The sequence below is a fragment of the Mesoplodon densirostris genome, chromosome 1 (genome assembly GCF_025265405.1).
Source record: "Mesoplodon densirostris isolate mMesDen1 chromosome 1, mMesDen1 primary haplotype, whole genome shotgun sequence".
Lineage (NCBI taxonomy): Eukaryota > Metazoa > Chordata > Mammalia > Artiodactyla > Ziphiidae > Mesoplodon > Mesoplodon densirostris.
In genome coordinates, this window is record NC_082661.1 from 237256726 (window position 1) to 237283452 (window position 26727).

General features: G+C 37.0%; 1 protein-coding gene across 1 annotated transcript; it reads right to left on the bottom strand.

Moving 5' to 3' along the window:
* Nucleotides 1-9152: 9152 nt before the first annotated feature.
* FGA (fibrinogen alpha chain) lies at nucleotides 9153-16894 on the bottom strand. The gene is made up of 7 exons (XM_060095366.1): nucleotides 16841-16894; nucleotides 14819-14944; nucleotides 13840-14023; nucleotides 12597-12742; nucleotides 11659-12010; nucleotides 10591-11574; nucleotides 9153-9862 (listed from the first exon to the last, which is right to left on the bottom strand). The coding sequence occupies exons 1-7, from the start codon at nucleotides 16892-16894 to the stop codon at nucleotides 9153-9155; spliced, it is 2556 nt and encodes an 851-aa protein (XP_059951349.1).
* Between the last annotated feature and the right edge of the window lie 9833 nt (nucleotides 16895-26727).

Consider the following 26727-nt stretch of genomic DNA (forward strand, 5'->3'; position numbering starts at 1 on the left):
TATCCCTCTAAAACTATCAAAATGTAGTAAGTGTGACTTTTTGGAAACAGTATTTAGGCAAATGACATTTAAAACAGCACATGATTTTCTTTCATATTCATCATTTCTATTGCATACCAAGATGTAACTAAAAGGATGACTGTGGATAGTCAGTGTTCATAATTTCAGTGGATTATGAAAAGTTTCAAATTAGTAAGAGAACTTTTCTATCCTTGTGGGAAAACTGTGAGGTGAGCTAAAAACGTGTGTTTAAAAGTCCACTTTTAAACCTCTCTTTATTTATGTAAGATCTGTCACAGAAAACTCAAAAAGATTTATTCATTAAACTGGTTTCTGTTACAATAAACCAATGTTTTCTTATTTTGTACTCCACATGGCCACTGAGTTAGGCTTTGAACTTGTGAGAAAAGAGAAGCTTTCACAACCTCAAGTAGCCAATGAAGTGGCAGTGAACCCCTGAAGGTTCAACATCTCCCTCTGCACCATGAAAATCCACTGCTCTGCAGGGAACTAGACTTGCGGATCAGAGAACCCAAGAGGACAGTCACGGTCAAGTCTTCACCATTTGTTTTTTGAGGGAAACAGCAAGGGAGGAAGCAGCATTTGCCTGTTGCCTCTGGAAATTCGGCCTATTGGCCTCAACTGGGTTTTTGTTTTTCACATGGTCACACCAGAGCTGAAGTAGAAGTGAATTTCTCTTCTTTCTACTTCTCCTCGGCAAATGAGTATATCAACTCAACTTCCTTTTACTCTGTATTCTCCATCTGCCCTGTGCAACCCTCTGACCCTTAGTCCTCCTTCCCTCTTGTAGCGCCATTGCCACTGATTTTCATGGGAACATTGTCCTGATGCTCATCTTCTTAACCTTTGCATCTAAGCAAATGTTACTCATTTCTATCACGGAAATACCACCACTCCCTTAATTCCTCATCATAGCCAACTTCAACTTTTAGCCGGTTTCCCTGCCGTAGGTTCTGTCCCACCTATATTCAATTTGTCTGTTGCTCTGCCATCACATATACCGTCCTAAAAACAGAAAATGCTGACCAAGTTACTTTCCTGCTTAATGTTAGCTCGTTATTATCTAAGTGTTAAAATCCAGATTTCTTAGCTGGGAGTGAAAATGGTTTGTTACTTGGTCCCAGCACTGCCTCCTACCCCTGCCCCCCTTCACTATACATCTGCACTCTTGTCCCAGTGAATTTTTCACTGTTCCCGGAAAGGTCAGGCCCTTTTATATTGTGCTCCCATTGTAAACAACATCTTTCCTCCAACACCATCTGACAAAATTGCTGTCCATTTCAAGCTTCGCTTTAAATGCAATTTGTCTGTTCTACACATCTTTCTCCTTCGCTGATAATGAGCTCTTACTCATCGTTGATTCCAGAATCATCTGCCTGTCAGAAAGTCAGATTTTCATAAATTTATAAATATTCTATGAGTAAATCCAATGATTAGCAAGATCTTGGATAGCCCTTTTTTAGATAGAACCCATTTTCCAATAAAGGCACACATAGAAACTCAATATGCAAGAAACTGGAAATTAGAAATTTTGCAGCAAGCCTGAGTGTATCAAAAGCCCATGAAATAAAGGATGCGGAGGTGGCAGGGGCCCAATCTAAGGGCAATACCCCTCAGATCTTTGCTCAACCCCCTTATGTACTCAGAGAGGACTAAGAGAATCCTAGAGTTTAAAGTAAAACCACAGATTAAAACACACTAAAGTAGATAATCCGATGGTCAATTTCTTAGTTAATGTACAAGTAGCAGAAACACAGAGACCACACCTGCGTAATATGTAATATCTATCTAGAAAGAAGTAAGCCTTCTTAAGGTATCAGTTGGTAAGAAATGTTACCTATATGATTTTGCCCATTCAAGCTTCACAATTTCGAATACAATCAAAAGGTAGTGTCCCCTAGTTAGAATATATAAAACAGTATCTAAAAAGGTTAACTCATGACTTTTATGAAGATAATAAAAAGATGAGTTGAAAATTAATAATCCCACACTATGGCATGAGAACTATAGTATATTTATTATACAATTAAGACTGATGGTATGGAATAAACTATAAAGGATATATGCACTTGGGATATAAACTTCCCATTCCTCTGCATTTAGGAACCAAGGAAAACAAGTAACCAATATTAACTGAAGCCTTGTTTTTTAAGGTGAAAACACATGGGGCAAAAACGTAGATTATCTAGCATACCACGAGCCACAGTAGTTGAACTGACATTTCTGTTCAACCATTACACACACCGATCATCTAAACCTGCAGAGCTTATTTAGAATACAGAGTTCTGGAGTCAACCCAGGTTTATTACATCAGAGCCTCTACATGGGAAGATCCTAAGAATATATATTCTTAATAAATGTTCCCAAGAGATTCTGATCACCAGCTGGATTTCGGAACGAATGATTCAGGCTATATTTGCATTCACCTGAGACTCCCATCTTTCTTATCTAGCACTCTTCCCACCCAAGTGGTGACTATGAGGCAATATTTAGAGCAAGAGGTCATCTTTGAAATTACTGTGACTTCATACTGTGACCACTGCCTTTCTTTAAGGCTCAACTTGGATTTAGCAGCTAGAACCACTATTTCTATTCTGGTATCTGTCAGTCTCAGCTGATTCTTTAGTTGGACTTAGTTTTTCTGAGGTGTAGAAACAAATGAAAGACGCTACCTACCATTTGTACATAGAGCTGAAGCTGTGATCTGCACACCATGCATTCCCCCACTGTGCCATGTGATCTGATGCTCCCTGCTTGATGCTCCCACTGTCACTCAGCTCTGCACCAAGTCACAACGTGTTGGTGCATAATTATGCCTAAACCTAGCAAATGGAATAAGTTCTGTTTATTTTTTTTATTTTTAATTTTTTGCAGTACGTGTGCCTCTCACTGTTGTGGCCTCTCCCATTGTGGAGCACAGGCTCCGGACACGCAGGCTCAGCGACCATGGCTCATGGGCCCAGCCGCTCTGCGGCATGTGGGATCTTCCCGGACCGGGGCACGAACCCGTGTCCCCTGCATCGGCAGGCGGACTCTTAACCACTGCACCACCAGGGAAGCCCAGTTCTGTTTATTTTAACATTAATTGTGTTTTTAAATAACGAAAGTAGTACATATTATGTGTAGACGTTTTGGGAAATACAGAGAAATGTAGAACAATTTATAATTTCATCACTAAGAGGGAAGCAGCTAATATCTCAGTAGATGTTTTTCTTTTTATCCTGTGTGCATTTTAGAACTTGAATATTTCACATTGTGGCATGGAAAATTTTCCATGTTACTTAATATTCTTCTATAGTGTTATTTTCTATATGATTTTTAATGGCCCTATAATATTCCATTGTGTGCCATGTACTCTTTTTTTAAGCAAGTGTCTCTCATTAGACATTTAGATTTTTCTGACCTAGTCCTAATAAAGATAATACTGCAATTAACATCCTTATGCATAACTTTTTTGCATATATACATAATCTGTATTATGTATAATATAGGTTTTTATCTATTTCCTTCTAGAATAAATTCCTAGAAGCAGAGTTTCTAGAGGAAATAAAGGATTTTGGCATTCTAAACGTTTTTAAAATAAATATATTGTCAAATAACTCTCTGTAAAGATTGCATTGATTTACCTGTAACACACAGAATTAGAGGTGTTTGTATTTTTATTTTTCTTCTCCTTCACGAATGCTGAAAGTTGTGATTAAAATATTGACAATTGCTTTAATTTTCATATCTTTAATTACTGGTGCAACTAAGGGATTTAAAAATGTTTAATGATCATTTGTGTATCTTGTTTTGAGAGTTCCCTTTCAGGTCCTATCCCCAATTTTCTATTAGGAGAATCATCTTTTATATGAATTCTTAACCATTCTTTATGTATGTAGGATAGCAATCAGGAGCATGATATTACCCACTATTTACTCAAATATTTTGTTTCCTAGGTGATTACACTGGGAGAGTCATATGCTTATGCAAATAGTCTTAACTGGTATGAATATTAACCGTTGTACCCCTTTCTCTCCTCCCAACCAAGATGTGACCAACAGGTGATATGGTTTTTGGTTTTGTCTTTTGACTGAATTATATTTATTTCCCCAACAAATTTTTATTTGAAAAGTTTCAGTCTTACAAAGAAATTGTAAGAATAGTTTAATGAATACCTCTATGTATTTCACCTAGATTCACCAACTGTTTGCTATATTTGCTTTATCTCTCAAAAGGAGATACTTTTAATGCAGTTTTGCAACAGCCTATGTAGGCATATGACCCTGATGTCATAGATCTATTGTAGATAGAGCCAAAGGTGGATTTAGCAAATATTTTCCAGAGTGCTCTGTTGCAATCAACATGTAGCCACCTTCAGCAATGAACTGATGAAGAGGGAGACCACTGTTTAATAGCTAGGCATTTCTCAGCTCAATCCTGGCAGGTTACCTTAACTTTTCTTACCTCTGTGGTTTTGAAGTGTTGCTTTTACAAGTGGAAATGGAAGACAAAATATCTAACTCTCGTATGAGAATATGAATCTCTTCCCTGGGTGCAAATTCCTCACGATACTACTTACTCCCTTCTATGATGTTTAAGGCCCTGACACCCCCAGCCTCAATTAATTAAAGATTTTTCTTCATAACTGAGACATAAAGTATTTGAGAGTCAATTAAAGAGAAGATATAGGTGAATTAATAAATGCATAAATAAATAAATATGATAGCTCCAGAATGGTTTCTATGTAAATTTCATTAGCTCCAAGCAATTTGCATAATCTTCACCAAAATCTAAATGTTGCTATTTCTCAAGTTGTTTCAGCAAATAGTAAATATTGTAATACTTTGTTCAAGTATAACAAATACTTAGCTTATGATTTTTGCATCCTGCATGTACCTATATTAATATGGTATCATTTTCTTTCAGGCTTTTCTAGACATGATTTGAGATAAATAATGAACTTGGATGGATGGGTCTTGCTTTGATTCACCAGCTGCACCCCTTGTGTTGGCTAACTTGGAACTGTATTTTGTTGGTTATAAGGGGAACACATGACAGAGTATAATTAGATCAGTAACGCTACTGGGAAAGTAATTAAAATTAAATACTATTTGCAATATGCTCATGTTTATCTATAAACTACAGTATCATTGTCCTAGAACTTAGAATAAATTATGTGGGCAACTTAAGTGTTTAGAGCCTGTAAGAACACTGTTGTGAGCTTCATCCCCAGATGTGTTTCTTATCACATTATTTAACCTCCCTAAGCTACTATTTTCTCATCAAAAAATCAATTTATAGAATGTCCTCACCTTTATTAAAGGAACTCTAGTAATTATCAATTTAAAATATTCTTATAATATTTTCTGGAAATGTAATACTTTATTCTAAAACGTTTCCAGACACTAAAAATAAATATGTAAATAGAATACATGAATCAAAATGTAAATAATTTCTTTTAATAAAAATGAAATATGACATCAATAAATACAGAAGGGATTTATGCATTCAGTAGGAGCTTGAAATGGAAGACCTTTAAAGTTCCTTTTAACCCTTAAGTTTCTTAATTCACAAATATTTTATTGGGTCATAACTTTGTGCCATACCTTGAGTGAAGTAGTAGGGAAAACAATACAGTCTCTGCACTTAAGGAAAGAGGAATCAAGAGGTTTCTCATGCACCACTGCATGCTAAAGAGAGCATCAAGGTGGCTACAGGCTAACAGATGAAGATGGATCTATCTAGGTGTAAAATTAAGATACAGCTGAATATTTTTTACATTTCTTACTCAGGAACAAAATCCTTAATTCAGCATTTTCCTCTGTAGCAGACATATTTAAAAACCATGTACTTTCCTGGCAAAACTTTCAGGTTCATATCTATTTTATTCATTTATTGATTCATTCATTCAACTAGGGGTTATTTTGAAATGGGTAATCTAAACAGAACTTGCAGATTAAGAGGGGGATTGAGTGGGGTGGGTGGTGGGAGGAGGAGTAGCACCATGAGTAAGTAGCAGAAGTTAAGGAAAGAGGAAACAAAAAAATTTTAAAAGTCAATGTAAAATAAAACTGTTTTAAAAAAATTCATCAACTGTAAGAAAATCTTCTACATTGAGTGATAAAGTTTGGAAATAAAAGAACAACATACAAAAAATTAAAGAAAGAGGAAACAATAATAAAATTAAGAAAATAAACTTAAAATTGTTTTAAAATGTATTTGTTATTTTAGGAAAGCTTTTTAAATAAAGTGATAATGTTAAAAATAAAATGGCTTGTAAAGATATCTAGGTAAATGCAATAAAAAAGAAACTGGGAGTAATGATAATATTAATATTTAACAAAGGGAAATTCAATTCTAAAAAGATGAAACAAGTAAAAGTGGCACATTATATAATGATTAAAAATTATAATCCATGGAGAAGATATAATAGTCATAAACTTTCATGCACTAGATAATAAAAGAGCCAATCACACAAAACAAAATTTCTAGAACAGGAAAAGGAAACACACATACACAAAACACTGAGTGAGACCTTATTATATACACATGGACCACACATAAAAGCATGTATGTGGCGCAGTGGTTGAGAATCTGCCTGACAGTGCAGGGGACAGGGGTTCGAAACCTGGTCTGGGAAGATCCCACATATCGCAGAGCAACTAGGCCCGTGAGCCACAACTACTGAGCCTGCGCGTCTGGAGCCTGTGCTCTGCAACAAGAGAGGCCGCAACAGTGAGAGGCCCGCACACCGTGATGAAGAGTGACCCCTGCTCGCCGCAACTAGAGAAAGCCCTGGCACAGAAACGAAGACCCAACACAGACAAAAATAAATAAATAAATAATAATCTATGTCCTGGAGAGTTTCTTAAAAGAGGCAAGGCACTCCTTTCTCTCCTGTCTCTCCTCTTCCAGATTGCCCAGGACAGAATGTTTGGGACATGATGTAAACTTGAGGATGGAAGTTATTTATTATGATGCAGGTTTCCTAAAGATCATGGGAACATATTCTTGTAGAGTTTTCCATCTTATTTAAGGTTTGACTGTGTCAAACCTAATCCCAACTAATAAAATTGAGTACTAATGTTATTGCAGTGAGAAACTCCTGCATTTAAGGAATGATCTGAGAAGGAACGGCCAGTTGCAAAGACTGAGAAAGGTGAGACAGAAGGGCATGGCACATTAGAAAGCAAGAGAGAAATACAGCTTGCAGAGGTGGATGGAGACAATGGCGGCAGATGTTTGAAAAAGATCAGGCAGAAGGGACTTGAACATAGGGCCTTAAATGTAGAACTCCAAAGTTCCTGTTGACTTCTAAGAGAGCAATTTCAAGAGAGTGGTAACCAAGTGAAAGCTAAGTTACAGTGGGCTTCTATGTGAATGGGAGTCAGAGAGGCTGAATTAGTATTTAATTTCAGGAATTAGGGAAATAGGGCAATAGGTTAAAGATAAGATAAAGTGGAAAAAGAGATGTTTGGTGTCTTTTCTCACAACCAAACTGTATCTCCAATTATCATGATTCTGCTAATATTGGCATTGTTTATTAAATCAAGAGGTTGCTTATTCTTTGCTAATAAACTCAAAGCCTTCAAAATAAATGAGAAATGAATGGCCCTTCACAATCAAAGTTGATTTCATTTTGGGACCCAATTCTGTCCCTAATAGTGTGATATTCTGGAAAATAAAATACTTCCAACTCCAATTCTGTGGAGGAAGATGTGTGGGTGTAAAGGTGGTAGGCCGAGAAATACTATGGCACTCTAATGTCTGAAATGAATGAAAATCCTTTTAATTTTGAAGAAGTTCATATCCAGTTATACAAAGTTGTGGGGGACGTCACTTATTTGTATGAAGGGTTTTCAACAGCACGTAAGGAAACGCAAGAATATCGGGGCTTCTTATGTGACTCATTTGCAAGCTCTTTTGCTCACCTTTTTTCTGCTCCCCAGGCACTGGACAAGAGCCCTGGCATCTTTCCTTCTTCTCACCCCTCCTCCCTCCCGCCTTCTTCTTCTCCCTCTCTTCCTTCCTTCCTTCCTTCCTTCCCTCCTTCCCCTTCTTTCCTTCCTAGGAGAAAGGATGTATTTACATTAGGATAGAAACTGTGCAAGTGAGGGCAATGTACTGGGATCCCAATAAGCTTGGAATATTTTAACACATTTCCAAGGGTAAGTGGCAAGTGGTTCTCACTAGAAGAAAATGTGAGTTAAAAATTGGGGCCAGGAGCCAAGTTCACCAAGATCAAAGATGATCTATTTTTAGATTAAATAAAATACTGACCAATGTAAATATGTTGAATTTATGGATATGGCATAGATCATATTTAGTGAGATGGTTTCAAGCAAATGTCTTACTTTAATAACAAGTATTACATCACAGGATATTCTTTATGATTGGTGAAAAATGAAGTCAAATGAATGCTGTGGGGACTTTTTATTAATGTGTAAGTTCAGTGTTTTTGGACTACTTGTAAATATTTAAAAGATTTTAAATGCTTTTTTTGTGTGTATTTTTCGAAAGGAATTGGTTAGACTCTGGGGAAAAAATTCTATGTGCATTATGGTCTTCCTTGGAAGACTTAAGAAGTAGATAGATCTCTATTTCTGTTAGGAAAGAATGCTTCTCCTGCCTTGCTGGATTTGCTTGCCAACAGAAGAGATGAATGTACTTAGTAATTTGTAAATTCCTATACAAAGGCCAGCTAGTGTTCAGTTCAATGATTCGCAACTTAAGATATTGGTTTAAAACCATTCAATTAGAATGGATGAAATTACTTTTTTACTTTACAATGACCCCATGACTTTGGGTGGTGTGGGAAATAGAGACGTTCTCAGAACTCCACCCTTAAGTGTTGCAGAGAGGACCTTCCACTGAACACCCCCTTCCTGATGTACCAAATGTCCCTTGGTGAATTTTAATAAAAATTTTAAAACCCACAGAGCTATTTTAAAGCTTTAAAGTTCATATAACTTTATTTTTTAAAGCACTAGTATGTCTCAGTTACATTTAGCTACAGTACAAAGAATAATAAAATAGCACCCGAGAATTTTTAGTAGGCTGTAAAGAATCTCGACTCCTATCTCCTCCTTATTTTTTTCTCCTCTTCACTAAACACAGAAACAGAGTGCTCTCACTGCCACTCCTTCAGCCTATTGTGTCCCGAAAGGCCGGATTTTCATGCGAACAGCCCTGAGGGAATAATCCGCACCTCTGAAGGGGACCCAGACCACTCCATTCTCAATCTCATAGGGACTGTTGTCCCTGGGGTCATAGGAGCCCCCGGGGTAGTAGATGCCATTGAGATTGGCTGCCTGGCAGTTGTTGTACCACCAGCCTCCTCCGTAGACTTCGGCACAGTTGTCTTCCCACTTGTCTGCGTCCCTGTCGAAGGTGCTGAAGCGCATGCCAGCGTGAGAAGTGTACTCGGTCCCTTCCTCTACAGAACCCTCAATCAGAGCATCACCTGCCGTGCCCTCGTAGGAGGAGACCTGCAGGGCATAGCCTTCTGCCTCAGAGCCTACCCTCCAGTGATATTCTGCATAAGCCCCTTTCCCAGCCCAGTCTTCTAATTCAACCCGAAGGATGGAGCCTCTCAGGGTTAGTAAGTGGAGGTATTCGTTGCCTAGCCAGAATTCTCCTTCTCCCTTGTCATTTAGGCTGCCGAAACCTTTCTTGTAGTCTTGCCAGGTCCGGTTAAAATTCAGTGAGCCATCCATTCTTTGCTGGATCAAAAGCCATCCTCCCAAACCGGTCTCTTGATCACAATAAACAGAAAAAATCTTACTGGATCCCGGTAGCTTGATATTGAAAATGCCACTTTGGGCACCTGAAGGATGTGTTTGGAGGGCATCATAACAGTCTAAAAAAAAAAATTAAGCTGGTTGGAAGAACTTACTCTCATTTAACTTTACAAAGTTAAATGGCCCAGATTAAATGAAGGCAAATACTGGCTTTCTTTCCCTCCCTCCCTTCCTTCCTTCCTTCCTTCCTTCCTTCCTTTCCTTTATAGAGAAAGGATGTGCTTACACTGGGATGGAACTTATGCAAGTAAGTAACATTTATATATACACATTGTAAGGGTGATTTTTCTCAATGAATTTGGAATTTCACTTGCACATACTGATTAATGGCAAGTAACCAGCAAAGATATCTAAGCATCATTTAATACTAATATCACTTGTTTTTAACCTGATCTCAATGTCAACTGAGACACACACTAAAAATATGATTAATCAGTTGAGTGACAATTTCCAATGGCACACATTTTGAATGGTAAAAGAATTTGATTAAACAAATTTAAAATTGAGTTCCAGAGGGATTCATTCATTCATTTAACATGTATTTATTGAGTGCTGACTCCACACTGCTAGGCATTTGGGAATACAGAGATGAACATGATAGACAAAGTCCCTGCCCCCATGGAACTTACAGTCTAGCACAAAAAAATAAGCAAAAACCTGTCATTTCAATAAAGCGTGATAGAGGGCTAAGAAAGAAGTAAAAGGTGCTATGAGAGACACATTGTAGGAATAATGAACTTAACCTAGTGGGTCACGAAAGGCTTCCCCAAAGGAGAAGTGCGGATACCTCTGGCAGGGCGAGTGTTAGCATGGCCTCTCTTGGTGGCATGTGCTCCTTTGAAGCCAAGATCCTCTTCACCTCCAGCCTCATCTGCCATTTTATAGCCCTTGCTTTCAAACGTGGAGCCTCCTCTGTTGATAGTCATGCTACTGCTTGCAAACTCTTTGCCATGACTTGAAGTTTTACTACTGGAAGAGACCTCAGGTATGCTGGGGAGGTGAGAGCTGATATCCCCTAAGTCTGAGCCCATAGAATGGATCTTACTGTCAAGCTCTTTTAACGTAGGGGAGAAAAAGCCATCATTGTGCCTATGAAAGAAATCATCTAGGCTGCCCCTGCCAGGCAAGCGGAAGTCTAAATCTGTGTCACCACAATCAGAGCCATCTTCGGAGTTTACCACTTCTTTGGTCATTTCTGTGCGACCATCAGCATGTGTAATAGTCCTTGTGACGACTTTAGAGCATGAATGACGAGTGGTGGTTGTGTGACCAGAGGTGACCTTCTCACTACCAATCAGAAGCTCTTTATCTCCTTTAGTAGTGACCAGTTTACCTGTGTGGAGCTCTTTCTTTGTCCCTGGACTTACATTTCCTGACACCTCTTCAAATGTGCCCCAGTCTGGGTTGGAAGGCCTGATGTTCCCATGCCCTGAGCTATCTGGCCTAAAACTTGTAGACATAGAACTTCCAGAGCTCCAAGTGCCAACACCTCCGGGCTCAGGGCGTCCAGTGTTCCAAGTGCCAGCGCTTCCGGGATCAGGATGGCCAGTGTTCCAAGTGCCAGCACTTCCGGGTTCAGGGCGTCCAGTGTTCCAAGTGCCAGCACTTCCGGGCTCAGGGCGTCCAGTGTTCCAGGTGCCAGCACTTCCGGGCTCAGGGCGTCCAGTGTTCCAAGTGCCAGCGCTTCCGGGATCAGGATGGCCAGTGTTCCAAGTGCCAGCACTTCCGGGTTCAGGGCGTCCAGTGTTCCAAGTGCCAGCACTTCCGGGATGAGGATGGCCAGTGTTCCAAGTGCCAGCACCTCCAGATCCATAGATCCCAGGGTTCACATTTCCAATACTACCAGTTCCAGGCTTCCTGGGGCTTTCTGGTGCTGATCCTATTCCATGAGATGCAGAGTCTCCTCTGGCATGCCCATCTCCACCAGACCTCTCTAACTCCATTTTCATCTGCTGCATTTCCAGCACTGCCTTCCACTCTGGAGGGGCCTCCTGAAGCTGGCTCTTGAACTCTCTGGGAATCGGGCCTGGAACTGGCCTCATTTTTATCAGTGGTAAATATTGACTGTCTCTAGAGGGAAGTAAGTCTATGGCAGTAACCTGTTCAAGTTGCTTCTGATGATCTTTATAGTCCTCCAGATCTACTTTATGTTCTAAAGCCCTATTGCATGACCCTTTGCAAGATCGGATCTTAATATCAATGTCCACCTAGAGGGGGAGGGGAAGATAGAGAAAAAAGGTAGCTATAATAAACTAGGTCTATTGAGTTCTTAGTAGTTAATTTAATTTTTGGAAACTGGTTTCATTTCTTTGACTTGGAGGTCTACCAACCAATACTTCATTTATGTAGTATCCTCAGTGAAAGAGAGGTTGGGTATTCTAAGGCTGGTCAGGATAAGTGATAGGAGCATCTGGATTTATCTTAGAATAGATCAAGAGCAAAGTGCTATTCCCTCTGAAAGGAGACACTGATGATGTGATCCTCTGTGAGACTGAGGCTGAAGACTCAGAGACACAGTGATGTCAGGGACAAGCAGGGGCTGGAATAAGATGCAAGGACTGAGTATTTGCTTTTGTAATTTACCATTTTACATGCCCTTGGAAATTTTACTTAATAGCACTGAGTTTTTTTCTTCATCTGTAGAGTGGGGGAAGTAATACTTACTTTGTAGGTAGATGGTGGCTGTAACACATTGCTCTACATAGAGGAGGCATTTAATGAATGACTATTGCCTTCCTTTCCCTGCTATTCAAAAACAAAGAAATCTGGGGTCAGAGCCACATAATTACTCACCTCCAGTCGTTTCATATCTATCAGCTGATCCCTGACATTTTTCTGCAGAAGGTGGATATGCTGTACTTGTTCTATAACTTTGCGCTTCAGGATCTCAATTCTGCTTCTCAGATCTTCTGACACTTGGCTAAATGTATTTTCATTGTCTGAAATAGCAAATATGGGTACTGAAGTAACTGCTGAGTGATTTGCTTGTAATAGCCAGCAAAAGAAGGAAATTTGCTTATGGATATTCCCCATTTTACTTCTATAATAGTTTGGACATTTAATTTGGGATTTCTAAATCTATTAGACATTTCATATTTGGACAATATCCTGCAGTCATCCATGGATATCACTTAAGATACCTTATCAGTAATCCAAATAAATGCAGAAGACAAAAACTCTTTGAAATTTTAAAGGCATAATTGAGATAAAATAATCAGTTTGATCACATTCCAATTATTTCATTATATCCTTAATCAAGGGACGTGAATATATTCTTGGATTTTCTTACTGAAAAGGTTTTCTTCACAGTTATAGATTTGAAATTGTTCCTAAGCTTTTTTTTAGGTCAACAGGATCATGCACTTGCCAGTTGCTCTTGCACCATCAACTTTAAATTAGCCAAGTGCCTCCCAAGGATATAAAGAGTCAAGGCAAGTTTTCAGGAGCTGAGGCCTTACTAAACTCACTGCCCACGCCCAGAGTGAGTCCAGAGTTTCCTAGTCCTAATGAGACTTAGTCCTAGGCCTATGAGAAAGAGACAACATGGCTCTATATTTTAAATTAAACAAAACAAAACAAAGTAAAACACTTCATAATAAGCTAGGTGGAGTCTGTGGGTTGCACTCCCAGCCCCACCACATGATAGCTTTACACCTTTGGCCTTTGAGCAAGTCCCCTGACCTCTCAGTTTCCTCCTTTGTTAGACAGAAACAGAAGTATCTACTCAAAAGTTTGGGCTCATCTTATTTTCCATGAATACTCTTAAAAAAGAACACACTTAAATTCTAGTCTTTAGTCCAAAATGCTGACTTACTTTGTGATCTTAAAGCAATTCTAAACTAACCTCCTTTACATGATAAAAATAACAAAAACAAGCCCCTTCCTTAAAATTCAGGGATATTGTAAAGGTATCTTTTTCTACATAAATTACTTTGGAATAAAATCACAGTGGTAATAAGGAGACATCATATCTACTTCTGATTTTTGTTGTTTTGGTTGTGTGCTATAAAGTCAAAGCATTAACTATAATACTTACTCTTAGAATTGGTAAAATCCCCTCTCAAAATATCTATTATGTTCCTGGTCAATGTGCTAGAGTCCTTATTGTTCTTCTGGTAATCAAATAGTGAATTTTTTAGTTTATTTATTCTGTTTGTAAAATCTTGATTGACTTCATCAATCAATCCTTTCATCCTGCAGCCAGAAGGGCATTTGTAGTTCTGGAATGAAGAGGAAAAATTACATTAAGAGTCTACCTCTTGGGAACAGACTTATGGGTGCCAAGCAGGAGGGAGGGTGGGGGGGAGGACTGGGAGTTTGAGATTAGCAGATGTAAACTAGCATATGTAGGATGGATAAACAGCAAGGTCCTACTGTAAAGCCCAGGGAGCTATATTCAATATCCTGGGATAAACCATAATGGAAAAGGATATGAAAAAGACAAATATATATATATATATATATATATATAACTGAATCACTTTGCTATACACTAGAAATTAACACAACATTGTAAATAATCTATACTTCAATAAAATTTTTAAAAATAAAATTAATAAAAGAGTCTATCTCTCTGATCCAGTATAAATTTGAAGGTTTCTATGAGCCCCCACTGCTCCCCTCCCCACTCTCTTCAGATCATCTCTTGACCTAAACGTAGTTTAAGAGGGCTAGTCAGAGATCTTAAAGAAATTCTGGAATGGGGGTCCACTTAACCATAAATTAGAACCCATGAAATCCAGAGGTCGTAATACTCAGGTTCCTAGTATTTGCCTGAACGTACAACTAAAATCCAATCTGTTAATCCCAACAATGACCCAGAGTCTAAGAGGTAATTTAAACAGTGCTCTCAGGATAAGTTCCTTTCCATCTGTCTTTGCTAATTTGATATGGAAGGAGCTATTAGATTATTTCCCACTGTACAAGTTTTCTGTGACCTAAAGTGTCAGCCTGTGTGTGCTGCCAGCAGCACAGGAAAGGACTGTCCTGCTCCACTCCCTGTGCCCACGGCTCACCCATTCTTCATCAGAGCAGAAGGGCCAGTCCGACTCTTTGCAGGCAGACTGATGTTTTTCCACAAGCCTTGGGCCACGCACACCTCCTCCTTCAGCGATAAATTCACCTTCACTGGGATCTGCCGCCTTTAAGGATTCATAAACACACAAAAGAGAGGTCTTTAAGCAGATAAGGAGGAGATGCTGGCATGCCTGTAAATCCCAAGCAAGGGATCCAAGGGGCTCTGCAAGTTTCAGGTTTCTTATCTTTGAAATGAAAATCCTAATGCCTATTTCGTGGAGTTGTGAGATTAAAGGAGATGAGTGTACAAATCTCAACTGTGTTCTACACTAAACAAGCATTTAATAAATGTTAGGAGTTTTAAAGGATCCATTATAAATGGAAAATTATTTGAATCAACAAGCTTAGTTAAAAATTACCTTTATATTTTCATTCATGTCTGGAGATAGAAAACTAATGGAAAAACTCAGAGTTCTTTCTCCTCTAACTCCTGTTTTAATAGGAAAAAGCCTACACCATCTTGGCTTCAGGTCTGTCTCTTCTTCAAGTATCTACCACAATGACCTTATGGGTCTATAATTTGAGCAAGTATATACAAGGACACAAATGTAGCCAATTCAGACTCAGAAATGCTTTTTGGGTCACTCACATAATAATTTCTTTTTATTTGAAATGAAAAAATGTACACTGAGAGCAAAAAAAAAAAAGGTCCATGACTGATACTTTTTTTGGAACACCTTATAATTAGAAATACAGATTTTTAAAAAAATTTCTGTTGTGATCAAGTGAAATGGGATATATAGATATTCTTCCAACAAGATGTTATATCCTAAGAAATCAATGTTGGTTTTAGGTTTTAGCTATTTTTATTTTGTACCACCAAGTTACAAGGATTTTTATGACTATCAATCTCAGTAGTTTATTCTTATCATTAGCTAACATTTTCTGTCTCATTCAAAAAAATACCCCAATAATAGTAATATTAACTCAAGCAATCAAGAACAACTTATTTAAATGAACAAGTATAATCTTTTCATCTCAGAAATAAAATCATAAATTCAAACATACATTGGAAAAAAATGGCACAAAAATAAAAACAGGCAAAAATTAAATATTTATACCAATAAGGGAGAAATAAATGAAACATGAATTATGCAAAGTATAACTTTAACAAATGATGTTAGTCTTGTTTCCCATAAAAATGTTTACTTGTTATTTGTATAAGGGAGAAAATTATGTTAGAAACACTCTTTAGTTTCTTCTGCTCTGATATTAAGGTTTATGAGCAATAAAGGAAAAGAAATAAAACAGAATAATTCACAGTATGGAAGTAACTGAGATTTTGGAACATATTTACCATGTTTTTATAAGATAGAAGTTGAAAAATCTTGTTGAATGAAGTTTCTCTTCTTTTGCATAGGTCTTTGGAGTCAAACTTTAGGAATTATTGCAATATTTGTAATTATCTTAAAAGAATACAATTGCTTCCAAAAAATGTATTGCCTATCAATTAATCTCTTCCAATTTTGTTATGTAATATGTTTTCAAAGATAGCTAATTTCCTTTTTATTTGTCTTAAAGAAACACAAAAACAGCCTTTCAGAAAAGCTACATTAAACCACTGTTCTGCTTATTATGGACAAATAGCAATAAAATAATAACTAGGTTAAAAATTCTTATCATTAGAATGTTCTGTTCTGTTAACTAGCAATCCCAAGGCTTTACAGCAACAAAGATGGTAAAAATTTCTTCTCTTTGAAAAAATCCAATGTAAGACCAAGCTATAGGTGTCGAAGATTCCCCTGTGAATTTATACGCTTTGGTCCCGCTAAGCCTCCCTCTGAGGGTGATATTACCCTGTATTCTTGAGGTGTCAAGCCCATCTAGGGACTTGCCTCCACTGACTACAGCTTATAAAGCTAACAGTGTGTGAGGATGTACACATGGGTGACTCAGACCTGAAAGCTCTTTGTGGAATAAACACCAGAGAGAAAGAGGAGAGGAAATAAAGAAGACCATACCTGAACTGTGCCCATCACACTCAGGACCAGGAAGAGGACCCTCACAGAAACCATCTCTGCCGTGGGTGGGGATGGCTCAAGAGGAGCACTCCAGCTGAAAAAAAGGAGGACTGCCTCCACGCCGAGTTCCCCTCCCATTTAAGTCTGCAGGAGGTCTGATTAATCATTATCTTTGTCCCGTTGAGACAGTCAACATGCACCCTGCATCCCTTGCTCCTTCTGTAAAGTTGGTGTCCCAGAAGTTCTTGCTCAATTCCCTGAGCTTGTTTGCTTCAGATAAGCTGTTGCAAAGGTAGCCCAGTTCGTGGAAGATTCCACATTCCAGGAACAGGGTGACTTTGGGAATGCAAAGGGGAACATGGGAGGACTCATCTCTACTTGAGTACTTGAAAGAATATAGAGGGTGGTGGAGGCAGGCTAGCTGTAGCCCACCGGCAGAGATCTGACTACTGAGATTTCACTTTTTGCAGGAATTATGGTTGGTTGATCTGACTTTTGACTGACTGTGGTGATGAGCTGATCCTGAAGGCCTTCGATAAGCTTCCTCTATCCAGAATGGTTAAAACAAGCTGCCTCTGGAGCCAAACATCCTAGGTTCATACTTCCAGATACACCATTTCCCAGCTCTGCTTTTGGACAAATTACTTTACCTCTTTATACCCCAGATTCCTCATTTTTAAAATGGGGATAGTAATAACCTATCACACATGTTTTTATGAAGAATAAATGAGTTAATCCTTGTAAAGCCCTCAGATTGCCACATATCCAAAGGTACAGAAACTGGAAAGAAATAGTATTTTCATGGCACTTTATGTTCTCCAATAACAATTATTATTTCTTTCCAGTTTCTGTGCCTTTGGACATGCTAATTTATTTTCCCTGATCTTCATCTCCATATCAAATTTTCTTGTCTAAGAGTTGCCAGATTTAGCAAATAAAAAACCAGGATGCCTAGTTAAATTTGAATGTCAGATAAACAGCAAATATATTTTAGTGTAAGTTTGTCCCATGCAATATTCAGATGTATTCATACTAAAAATGTGTTTCTGTTGTTTATCTGAAATGCATATTTAACTGGGCATCCTGTAATATGTCTGCCAATCCTACCTTGTCTCAAATGCTGCCTCCTATGTGAAGCCAATCCTGATCATAGTATAACAGCCAAAATTTACTGAGTGTTTACTAAGTGCTGGGGACTTTGTTGGACACTTTACACAGTACCTGATTTCATGTCTCCAATTGAAAGCAATCTCTTGTTCTTTCATACTTCCTTAGACCATGTACCACTCATGACATTTATTACTACAGGAACATTGTCCATTTCTTCCACTAGATCATAAGCTTATTTGGTGACATATTTTAATGGTCTTTATATTCTCCCCAAAAGGTGTGGGGCTTCATTGAGCAAGAAAGCATGAGTGGGTTCCACTGTTGTGAAATTGAGCCCTGTCTCAGGCTCTGGGGGCATGTGAAGCTTGCTGTAAATGGGTGAGAACCCTGGTACAAGGCAGCACCCTCCTACACTGCTTGCTCCATGGAAGGTTCTTTGTCTGATCAAGCTCACCTCTGATGTGGCTTTTCTGAAGAAGCTTCAGAGCTCAGAGAGAACCCTAGAGTCTTACCCAGGTTATGAAGGGCAATGACACCATGGAAATCTGGGTTAACACTTGTCCACAGTGGTTGAACTAGCAAAATGCCAGGAATGTATAGGATCCGAGACTGACTTCCCCAGATGTTTTCCTCTGCCCACAAGAAGTGCCTTTCTTAGGGGTAAACATGGTATATGGAAGAAGTTCCCAGACAGTAATCTGGTGAGCTTCAGGTGACTTGGCTGGACATAATCTGATCGAAAGTAAGTTAACAGAAACTAGTGTGACTGAATGCCAGCACTCTGGTGCCATGTCTGGGCTTTTCCAAGGTACCACCTGTGGCACCATCCTTGCTGTTCCATGGCTCCTTCAAGTATCTGCATGTCTCACTCCCTTACTTCATCCAGGGCTCTGCTCAGATAGCACCTCTTCAGAAATGTCTCCTTTGACCACACTACCTGAAGGACAGCCACCCTCACATGCTATTCTTTTAACCTGAGTTGGTTTTCACTCATTTTACTTTATCACTACTGGACAGTATATATGGGAAAGTTATTTGTTTATTTTTTGTCTCTTCCACACTAAGTTTCCTGAAGCCAAGGCACACTGTCTAGTACAATGCCAGGCATAGAGTAAGTACCAGTAAGTATTTGTTGGAGCAATGGAAGGCTGTCACAGTGGCAGCACAGTGTGGTGGAAAGACAGTGGGCTTTGTAGGGAGTGAGATCTGCATACTAGCTGAGTGACATGGACAAACAAAATTCTCCGAACCAGCTTGCTTATCTGTAAGATAGAGATGACAATAATTATCTTGCAGTGTAGAGATGACAGTATTTATCTTGCAGTGTTGTTGTGAGGATTACATAAAATGTAACGCTATGTAACATGTTCGATATACACATTACAAGCTCCAGAAATGGTTCCTAGAATATTCCAATGCCCCTAAATAGAAAGTTCCTATGTTATCTCTCCAGTCCCACAATTCCCTAACCAGGCACCTTTGGGGCTCTCTTTGGGCCTAGAACTGCAGGGATGAGCACCAGGCTGGGCACTTTACCTCACAAGCAAGCCTTATTATCAGCTATGGAGAAGTAGGTTTTGTTTAGACAGAAAGCCATGCAGGTGAATAGGCAACAAATAATGCAAGGAATATCATTTTTTATTGAGGTATAGTTGATGAACAATATTATATAAGTTTCAGGTATACAACATAGTGATTCACAATTTTTAAAGATTATAGTTCATTTACACTTATTATAAAATATTGGCTATATTCCTACGTTGTACAATATATAGGAGTATCATTGTTTAAAAGCATGTGACAATAAGGATAACTTTACAAGTGTAAAAGTGGGAAAAAATTAAGAAATTTCCAGTTTCTTAGACCAAAACCACTGTGTATTGCATTTATCCCACAGATGACTATATCCTATTTTCCCTAGCTCTAATGAGAGGAATGTTTCATTCATTTATCCTTTGAAATTAATATAATTTCTCACAAATTGTAAGTATTTAAACTCAGGGATTCACATATTTGTTATGCCATCACATCGGGCAGCACTGGAATAGATTTTATTTATATGATGTATAATGTATGTAAAAAGAATAGAAATTCTATAGCTGTAATTATGTTTCACTTTTAAAATGTATCTACACACCAAAAGTTATCCATGAGAGTAAAATACATAGCCAGTCATTTAAATATTTGCCACTGTGTAAACATAAACTTAAAATAGAAGCAAAACAAAATAAAATAAAACAATCCCCAGCTTATTTGAATGGGGTATTTGTCCTTCTGGGGGCTACATTCTAGGAAAGTAAAAGAACATCCCTTTCTTTACCAATTTATTTTAAATGTATTGAATTCTGAGGACAGTTCACTTACTTATTCATTCATTTGACTATAACAACATTTATTGTATGTCTACTATTTGTCAGTCCTGCATGCGGTGTTCTTGAGATAGAAAGACAAATTATGTATAGCCTTGTACATTAAAGTTGCTTACAGTTGGGGAGCAAATAAATACATGTGCAGCTGAGAAGTTAAACCATTTTGATTCATCATCAAAATGATGAATGTCTGCAATTTCATATGGTTTAATCTGATATAAAACAATGAAAAAAATCCCATGAGGTAAGTTCAAAGTACTTTTAGAGCACAGAGTAGAGGCTGAAATATCGTTTCTGCATTGTTTTCTGTCACATTTTGTGTAAAATGTTCCTTAAAATATCAGATTTAATTCAAGCCTAAAAATGAAAGATGCTTTTGAAAAATACTAATTGTAAGTCTTTTAGCATAAAAATCTGTATGAATCTATAAATTTATTATTCTCCTAATAACAAGAAGATAATGGTACCTTGACAGGAAATATTTTGTTAAAATAATATTAAGTGTACAACTGGAAAGTACCAGAATTAATTTCTAAATTTTGAAATGCTTGAATTATAAAAATATAGGAGGTTCTGGCACTTATACTACTCTTTCAGGGCCTCTGCCTCAGGTTTGGACAGCAGTGACGGATCTATAAAGGATTTACTGGAAAACACTGGAAAGGCTCCTTAGCTTTGTGTATATTATTTTCTCTCCTTGTCTCCTGCATTTCAAGAGTATTGCAGAAATTTGTTTTTAACCAATCTGCTTACTGTAAAAGGTGAATGGGATAGTATGATGATTGATCTGAGAGGAACTAATGGGACTTTTACTTTCAGAACTTATCAGTACTCTGACTGAAGATGGTTTTCCTGGAAGTTATGGCTGTAGAAAGAAGTTGGAAATTTCCTTAAATACACAGAAATAATTCTGAACTACACTTATGAAAGTGAGAAGGGAACAAAAGAGTTTTTCTTGATGGTTCCTGATTCTATCACACTGTATTTCTCTTTAATCTCTTTATTCAGGAAAGAAATCTACTTTATTTCTTGTAATTAAACTGTTCCCAGGTGAGTAGCCATCTAATTGAATAATTTTTTAAACATTTTTGGAATTAAATTCTGTAATGTTCCAACAATAGAATGATCATCCTCTTTTTTGTTTTTATGCATGATTTTCATGGTCTTTTACTTAGCACTTTTAATCAAGTTTCTGCTAAGTCGTTATGTGTGTGTGTGATATATGTTTGTATGTGTGATGAGTGTGTATGAGAGAAAGAGAGGTGAAGGTGAGGTCCCTGAGTTTTTGTCACTGCTTTACTTCCTTTGGTTTTTAACTGCATTATCAATTAAATAATTAATTTTTCAAGATAAATCAATTTTACTTATAATGTGCTTTGCTAAATTTTACTGGAATTATCAAATTCTTTGTTGAATGTGTATTAAGGTATAAATCCTTTTTTTGAAAAGTAAAACCGTTATGCAGATGAATAATCAAGTGATGTATTAATATCAACAACATGAATTCATTCCACCATCATACAGCCTAAATCCATTTAATTTGGCACACTGCCAATTTCATTGTGGTTCTTCTATTAAAGATTAGCAAACATGATCCATCAGTTAGTATTTATTTAATAGGGATGCATTGAGATCTGGGGAAATAGTATCTGTGAGGTATTTAGACTTTCCACAACAAGGAATTATATGAAAATTATGGGGTAATTTAATTATCAATATCCATTTAATTCTCTGTGATTCTCCTTGAAACCTATTTTTAACAGACCATTCTATAGTAAAACCAAGGCAATTTAAAGAAGGCATTTTGGTAAAATTTTGCTTAGATAAAATTCAACAAAAAATTATTGAGCATAACAGAACAGAAACCCAAATTGAGGGACATTTTACACATACTTGACCAGTCCACCAGAATATACTCTAAACAGTCAAGTTCATGAACAACAGGAAAAGACTAAGAAATTGTTACCAAAACTGACTAAGGAGGTATGACAACTAAATGTAACGTATCCTGGATGGGATCCTGGTACAGAAAAAGGACATTAGTGTAAAAACTGATGAAATTTGAATAAAGCATGGAAGTTAGAAAAGAATGACTACTAGGGTTGGTCTCTTAAGTTTTGACAAATGAGCCATGGTAATGTCAGATGTTAACATTAGAGAAACTGGGTGACAGGGGTAGGGAACTCTCTGTATCTTCTTTTCTGCAAATTAGAAAGTATTCTGAAATTTAAAATTTATTAAAATATAAAAGCAAAAAAATTAAAGTTTTAAAATTAAGTTTCCAAACTTAACTGACATTAGATTCAAATCTCATGCAGCAATACCAATCTTAACAGCAAAAAAAATTCAGTTTTGTTTTTGCCTCTGGAGCAATTTCATATGTGATCTCATTTGACCCTTCCCATAGCTTTGTGATATAAAAAGAGCGATTTAAGAAGGAAAACATTTCCAGTCCAAGGTCTCTTAAATGTTAGATGATTTTTTTTCTAAAAGTCACACTTTACCTATTTGTCCCTGAGGGTTTGAAAGAGGCAACTTTCATCACAGAATGGAATCTGCCCTACTCTGTTTACTTAGGGAGAGTCAACATTCAGATTTATTTAGGAAGGATTCCCATCTACCTCAGGTTACTTCATACTTTTAAGTTACCAGCAGAAGCAAACCTGGGTGAAGATCTGGGAAATGGGAGAGAGGGTCAAGAATACTGGATTTGGGATTTGGAAAAGACAGTTTTGAGCCAGTTGAAGACCTGATTAAATGCTATGATCTGAATTTATCCATTTGGACTTTCAAATATTTCCCAATGAAACTGAGATGAACAAGAGCTTAAAATTTCACCAGCCAGCCTTCCCATAAGGCTTTAAAACGTGTTACAAAGGTGTGTTCTACAAGTCAGTGGTCAAACCTATTATTGATTCTCATAACGGGCCAGGGCTACAAGGCCATTTGGGCCAAAGCTCATGTTTACAAGGCCAATCACTATCTATCTTTAGTTCATTTTCCTTCTTAATGGAAAAAAAGTATTAATAATCTTATTGGATGCAGATCATTATTGGAGAGTGGTTATGATTTATGTACACTTTTATGGGACCCATTAATTCTCTGGTAATTCCTATGTCCCAAAGTAATTTTTGAACTGTCTCTCAAGAATCAGTATCATCAAAATTATGTTCTTTGACCATAATGAAATGAACTTAGATGTTAATTAAAAATACAGTTTTAAAAAGCACAAGCTTTGGAACCAAATAATATTCACTTTTTAAGTCTTCAGTTCAAAAGGAGATCACAGGGAGTTACAAAATACTCAGATTGTGGGTAGACCTTAACGGTGCTGAATGGAAAAAGTAATAAATATGATGAAGACCTTAGTAGTGTTTCTCAACGTGTTTGCTCTAAACGACCAGTTTTATTAAATTTCTAGTCAGTCACAGACCTATTAGTTTATAAAATGCAATAAAAATAATTTCTAGTAAAATAAAATGTAAAAAAGCAAAAAAATACAAAATATAGGCCAATTTTTTAATTATTAGATTCCAAAGACATATAATTACATTTGAATAAATACAATCATCACATACATAATATAGGAAAAATGTTTCTACATGCTAATTCTCAATTTTTTTACTTATAATGCTGACTAACAAAAAAATTTGTGGATCAGCATTCTGAGAAATACTGATGTATAACACAATGCCATTTATATAATTTAAAAATACATAGCACAAACAACCCATGATTTATAAGAATATGTACAAATAAACGTGCATCAAATCTATTACAATGGTTGATTATTAAGGGATTAAAGGGAAGAATCAGAGTGACCCAGCACATATGAATGTGAATGGTGTGCCAGAAGTATGACTAATTTAACTTCTGTCTCTGGGACACACACACACACACACACACACACACACACACACACACACACACGGGAAAGGTGTATGAAACAGTCTTTCCCACACTCGTGGTCTCTTTATCATCAACTTAGTATTTTCCATCTACTTTAACTCATCTTACTATCTTTAACTCTTTTTTTCCCCATTCTTTTTGAGCTACATCAAACTGATAAGAAATCATCAGTAGATTAATTTTCCCCAGGGTTAAGTGTGTATTTTGTTTTTCACTCCGATCACCTGAATTTATATCTACAAAGATACCTACTATGTATAACTTGGCTTAGTTTATACTGTTCAGAGTTGAGAATTTTAGACCTTGTAAGCTCTCAAATATGTTGTCTATACTTACACGTTTTCACTTCCCACTCACTTTCAGCCTACCCACAAATCTGAAACATGATCTTTAAAGCCAAACTACTAAACATAACAAAGAATTGAAAAAAAGCTATAGCACTTCAGAGGTATATTTAAAAACCTTGATATTGTCCAGTAAATGACTGTTCCTGTCTGCTGATTAAAGAACTCTGCCCTGTAGTTCATGACCTGAAGTCATAGTATTGGTGCATCTGTACCAGTACCCTCCTTTTTGGAAACTTCCCTCTGTGGGTTCTTCAAAGTGTGTGACCCTGCACATCTGTTTTGTACTTAGCCGCCCTATTTTGCAATGACCTGAGTTTTGTGTGCCTGGAAAGTGAAGGGAAGGGTTGGCTAATAGTTATCTGTGATTTGAGCTGTGCAGAAAAGTAATCTGTCGCTAGGAGGCTCCAAACTATTTGTTTCACTTAAAAGTAAATTTTTAAATTTGATTTGTCAAGATAATCCTTTCATTTCTATTTTATTTGTGGAGACACGATCCAATTGAGTGTGGAAGTACATATCTTGCTTCATTTCTTAAGCTATAACCCTTCAATGTTCACAACTGAATATTAATAACTAAACAAGTAAAAATTTGAAATTCACCTTTTTATCTCTACCTAATTGGGTTTTAAGTTAACTACAAAACTAACAATGTACTCATTATAACAAATCAAACAATGCAGAGGTATAGGAGAACGTTAGAAGCCCCTTCTCACTAATCGATCCTGAATTACCCAACATGCAGACCATATATGTACTCTGGACACTCACAAAAACAGGGACCTCCAAAATGTTTATGAAAGAATGTTATAATTGATATTTTAGAAGAAGCATTGGAAAAGTGATCATGGGAAAAATCAGAAACCTTTGGACATGTTTACATTTATTTTGTTTAGTATTTTTATAAAATTTTATAAATCAATTGGGGAGAACAAATATATACAAATAATGCATGTATGTCAAGGTTACATTTTGTTCAAAAGTATATGCATATATACTTTTACATACTTATCATTGTAGAATTGTTTTTATCTTAAAATTTCACATATTATTTAGTAAATGTTTCTATGCTCATACAGAGATATTATACTTATTATGTAATCATTGCATTCTCTTCCATTGTACTAATAAACCACCTTGCTTGTCCATTTTTCCACTGTTAAATATTTCCTAAATCTCCCATTGTAATTAAATATTTATTTAATATTTAAATATTATCTATATTTCTATAAAGAACTATTTTCTTTTTCAAAAATAATTTTCTTGGGATAAATCACTAGAGTGATATTATTGCATTTAAACTTATGAATATTTACATAACTCGTCCTATCTATGACCAAATTGCTCACCCAAAGGATTTTATAGATTCTCAAAGGGTAGATTATATGCATTCTGAATTTAGAAGCAGTTTGGAGCATGATAAGGTGGGAACAGGTAAGGCTGGAAGCAAGACGGAAAACAGGAAGGAGGCATTTGCCATTATCCTGGCAAGAGATATATACCCCAACTAGAACGGTGGCAGTTGGCATAGAGAAGGAAATGAATATAATAAATATTTAGGAGGTGGATTTGACAGGCTTGAGGATATGAGGAGGGAGGAATAAGGAAGACTTATTGCTGGTTTTTTAGAACTTGAGAACTGGATGGAATAGAAGAGTACTGGGAGAAAGGAGGATGCTACTATGTGCTATATATCCAGCACAGGGACTAGTACAATGAAGGAAGTCAATAAATGTTAGTTGAATGAATGAGTGCTACAGACAATGAATCAATGTTCCTATTTTCCCAAAGCCTCACAAGTATTTGGCTGTATACCTAGAAGTTTAATTAACTGGTTTTTATCTACTCAATAGGATGCTTTTAAAATCAGGACTTATGAGAACAAGGAAGCAAAAGAATTAGGAAAGAAATTGTGAAAAGGAAGAGAATCCAAAGCCAATGCTCAGGACTTCAGAACAACCAGACCTCCCCTCACGACCCAATAAAATTAGTCAATTACTTTCCATGTTCAACCTTATGCCAATTAATGTAAATGCAGCTATTCCTTACAGAAAGTTAGCGATTTCTGATCTCTGGCTACTGCAATAATGGCTTTATTCTGCTCAACTTGTTCAGCAGTGAGGAGCTGAGCAGATTGTTCCCTGGAGCTCTCTGT

Excerpts from the sequence above, each read along its gene's own strand:
- FGA (XM_060095366.1), bottom strand. The coding sequence starts at position 16,894 with ATGGTTTCTGTGAGGGTCCTCTTCCTGGTCCTGAGTGTGATGGGCACA. Across the intron at positions 14,945-16,840 it reads GTGTGATGGGCACAGTTCAG|GCGGCAGATCCCAGTGAAGG; the intron begins GTATGGTCTTCT and ends GAATCCTTAAAG. Across the intron at positions 9,863-10,590 it reads TAACACTCGCCCTGCCAGAG|ACTGTTATGATGCCCTCCAA; the intron begins GTATCCGCACTT and ends TTTTTTTTTTAG.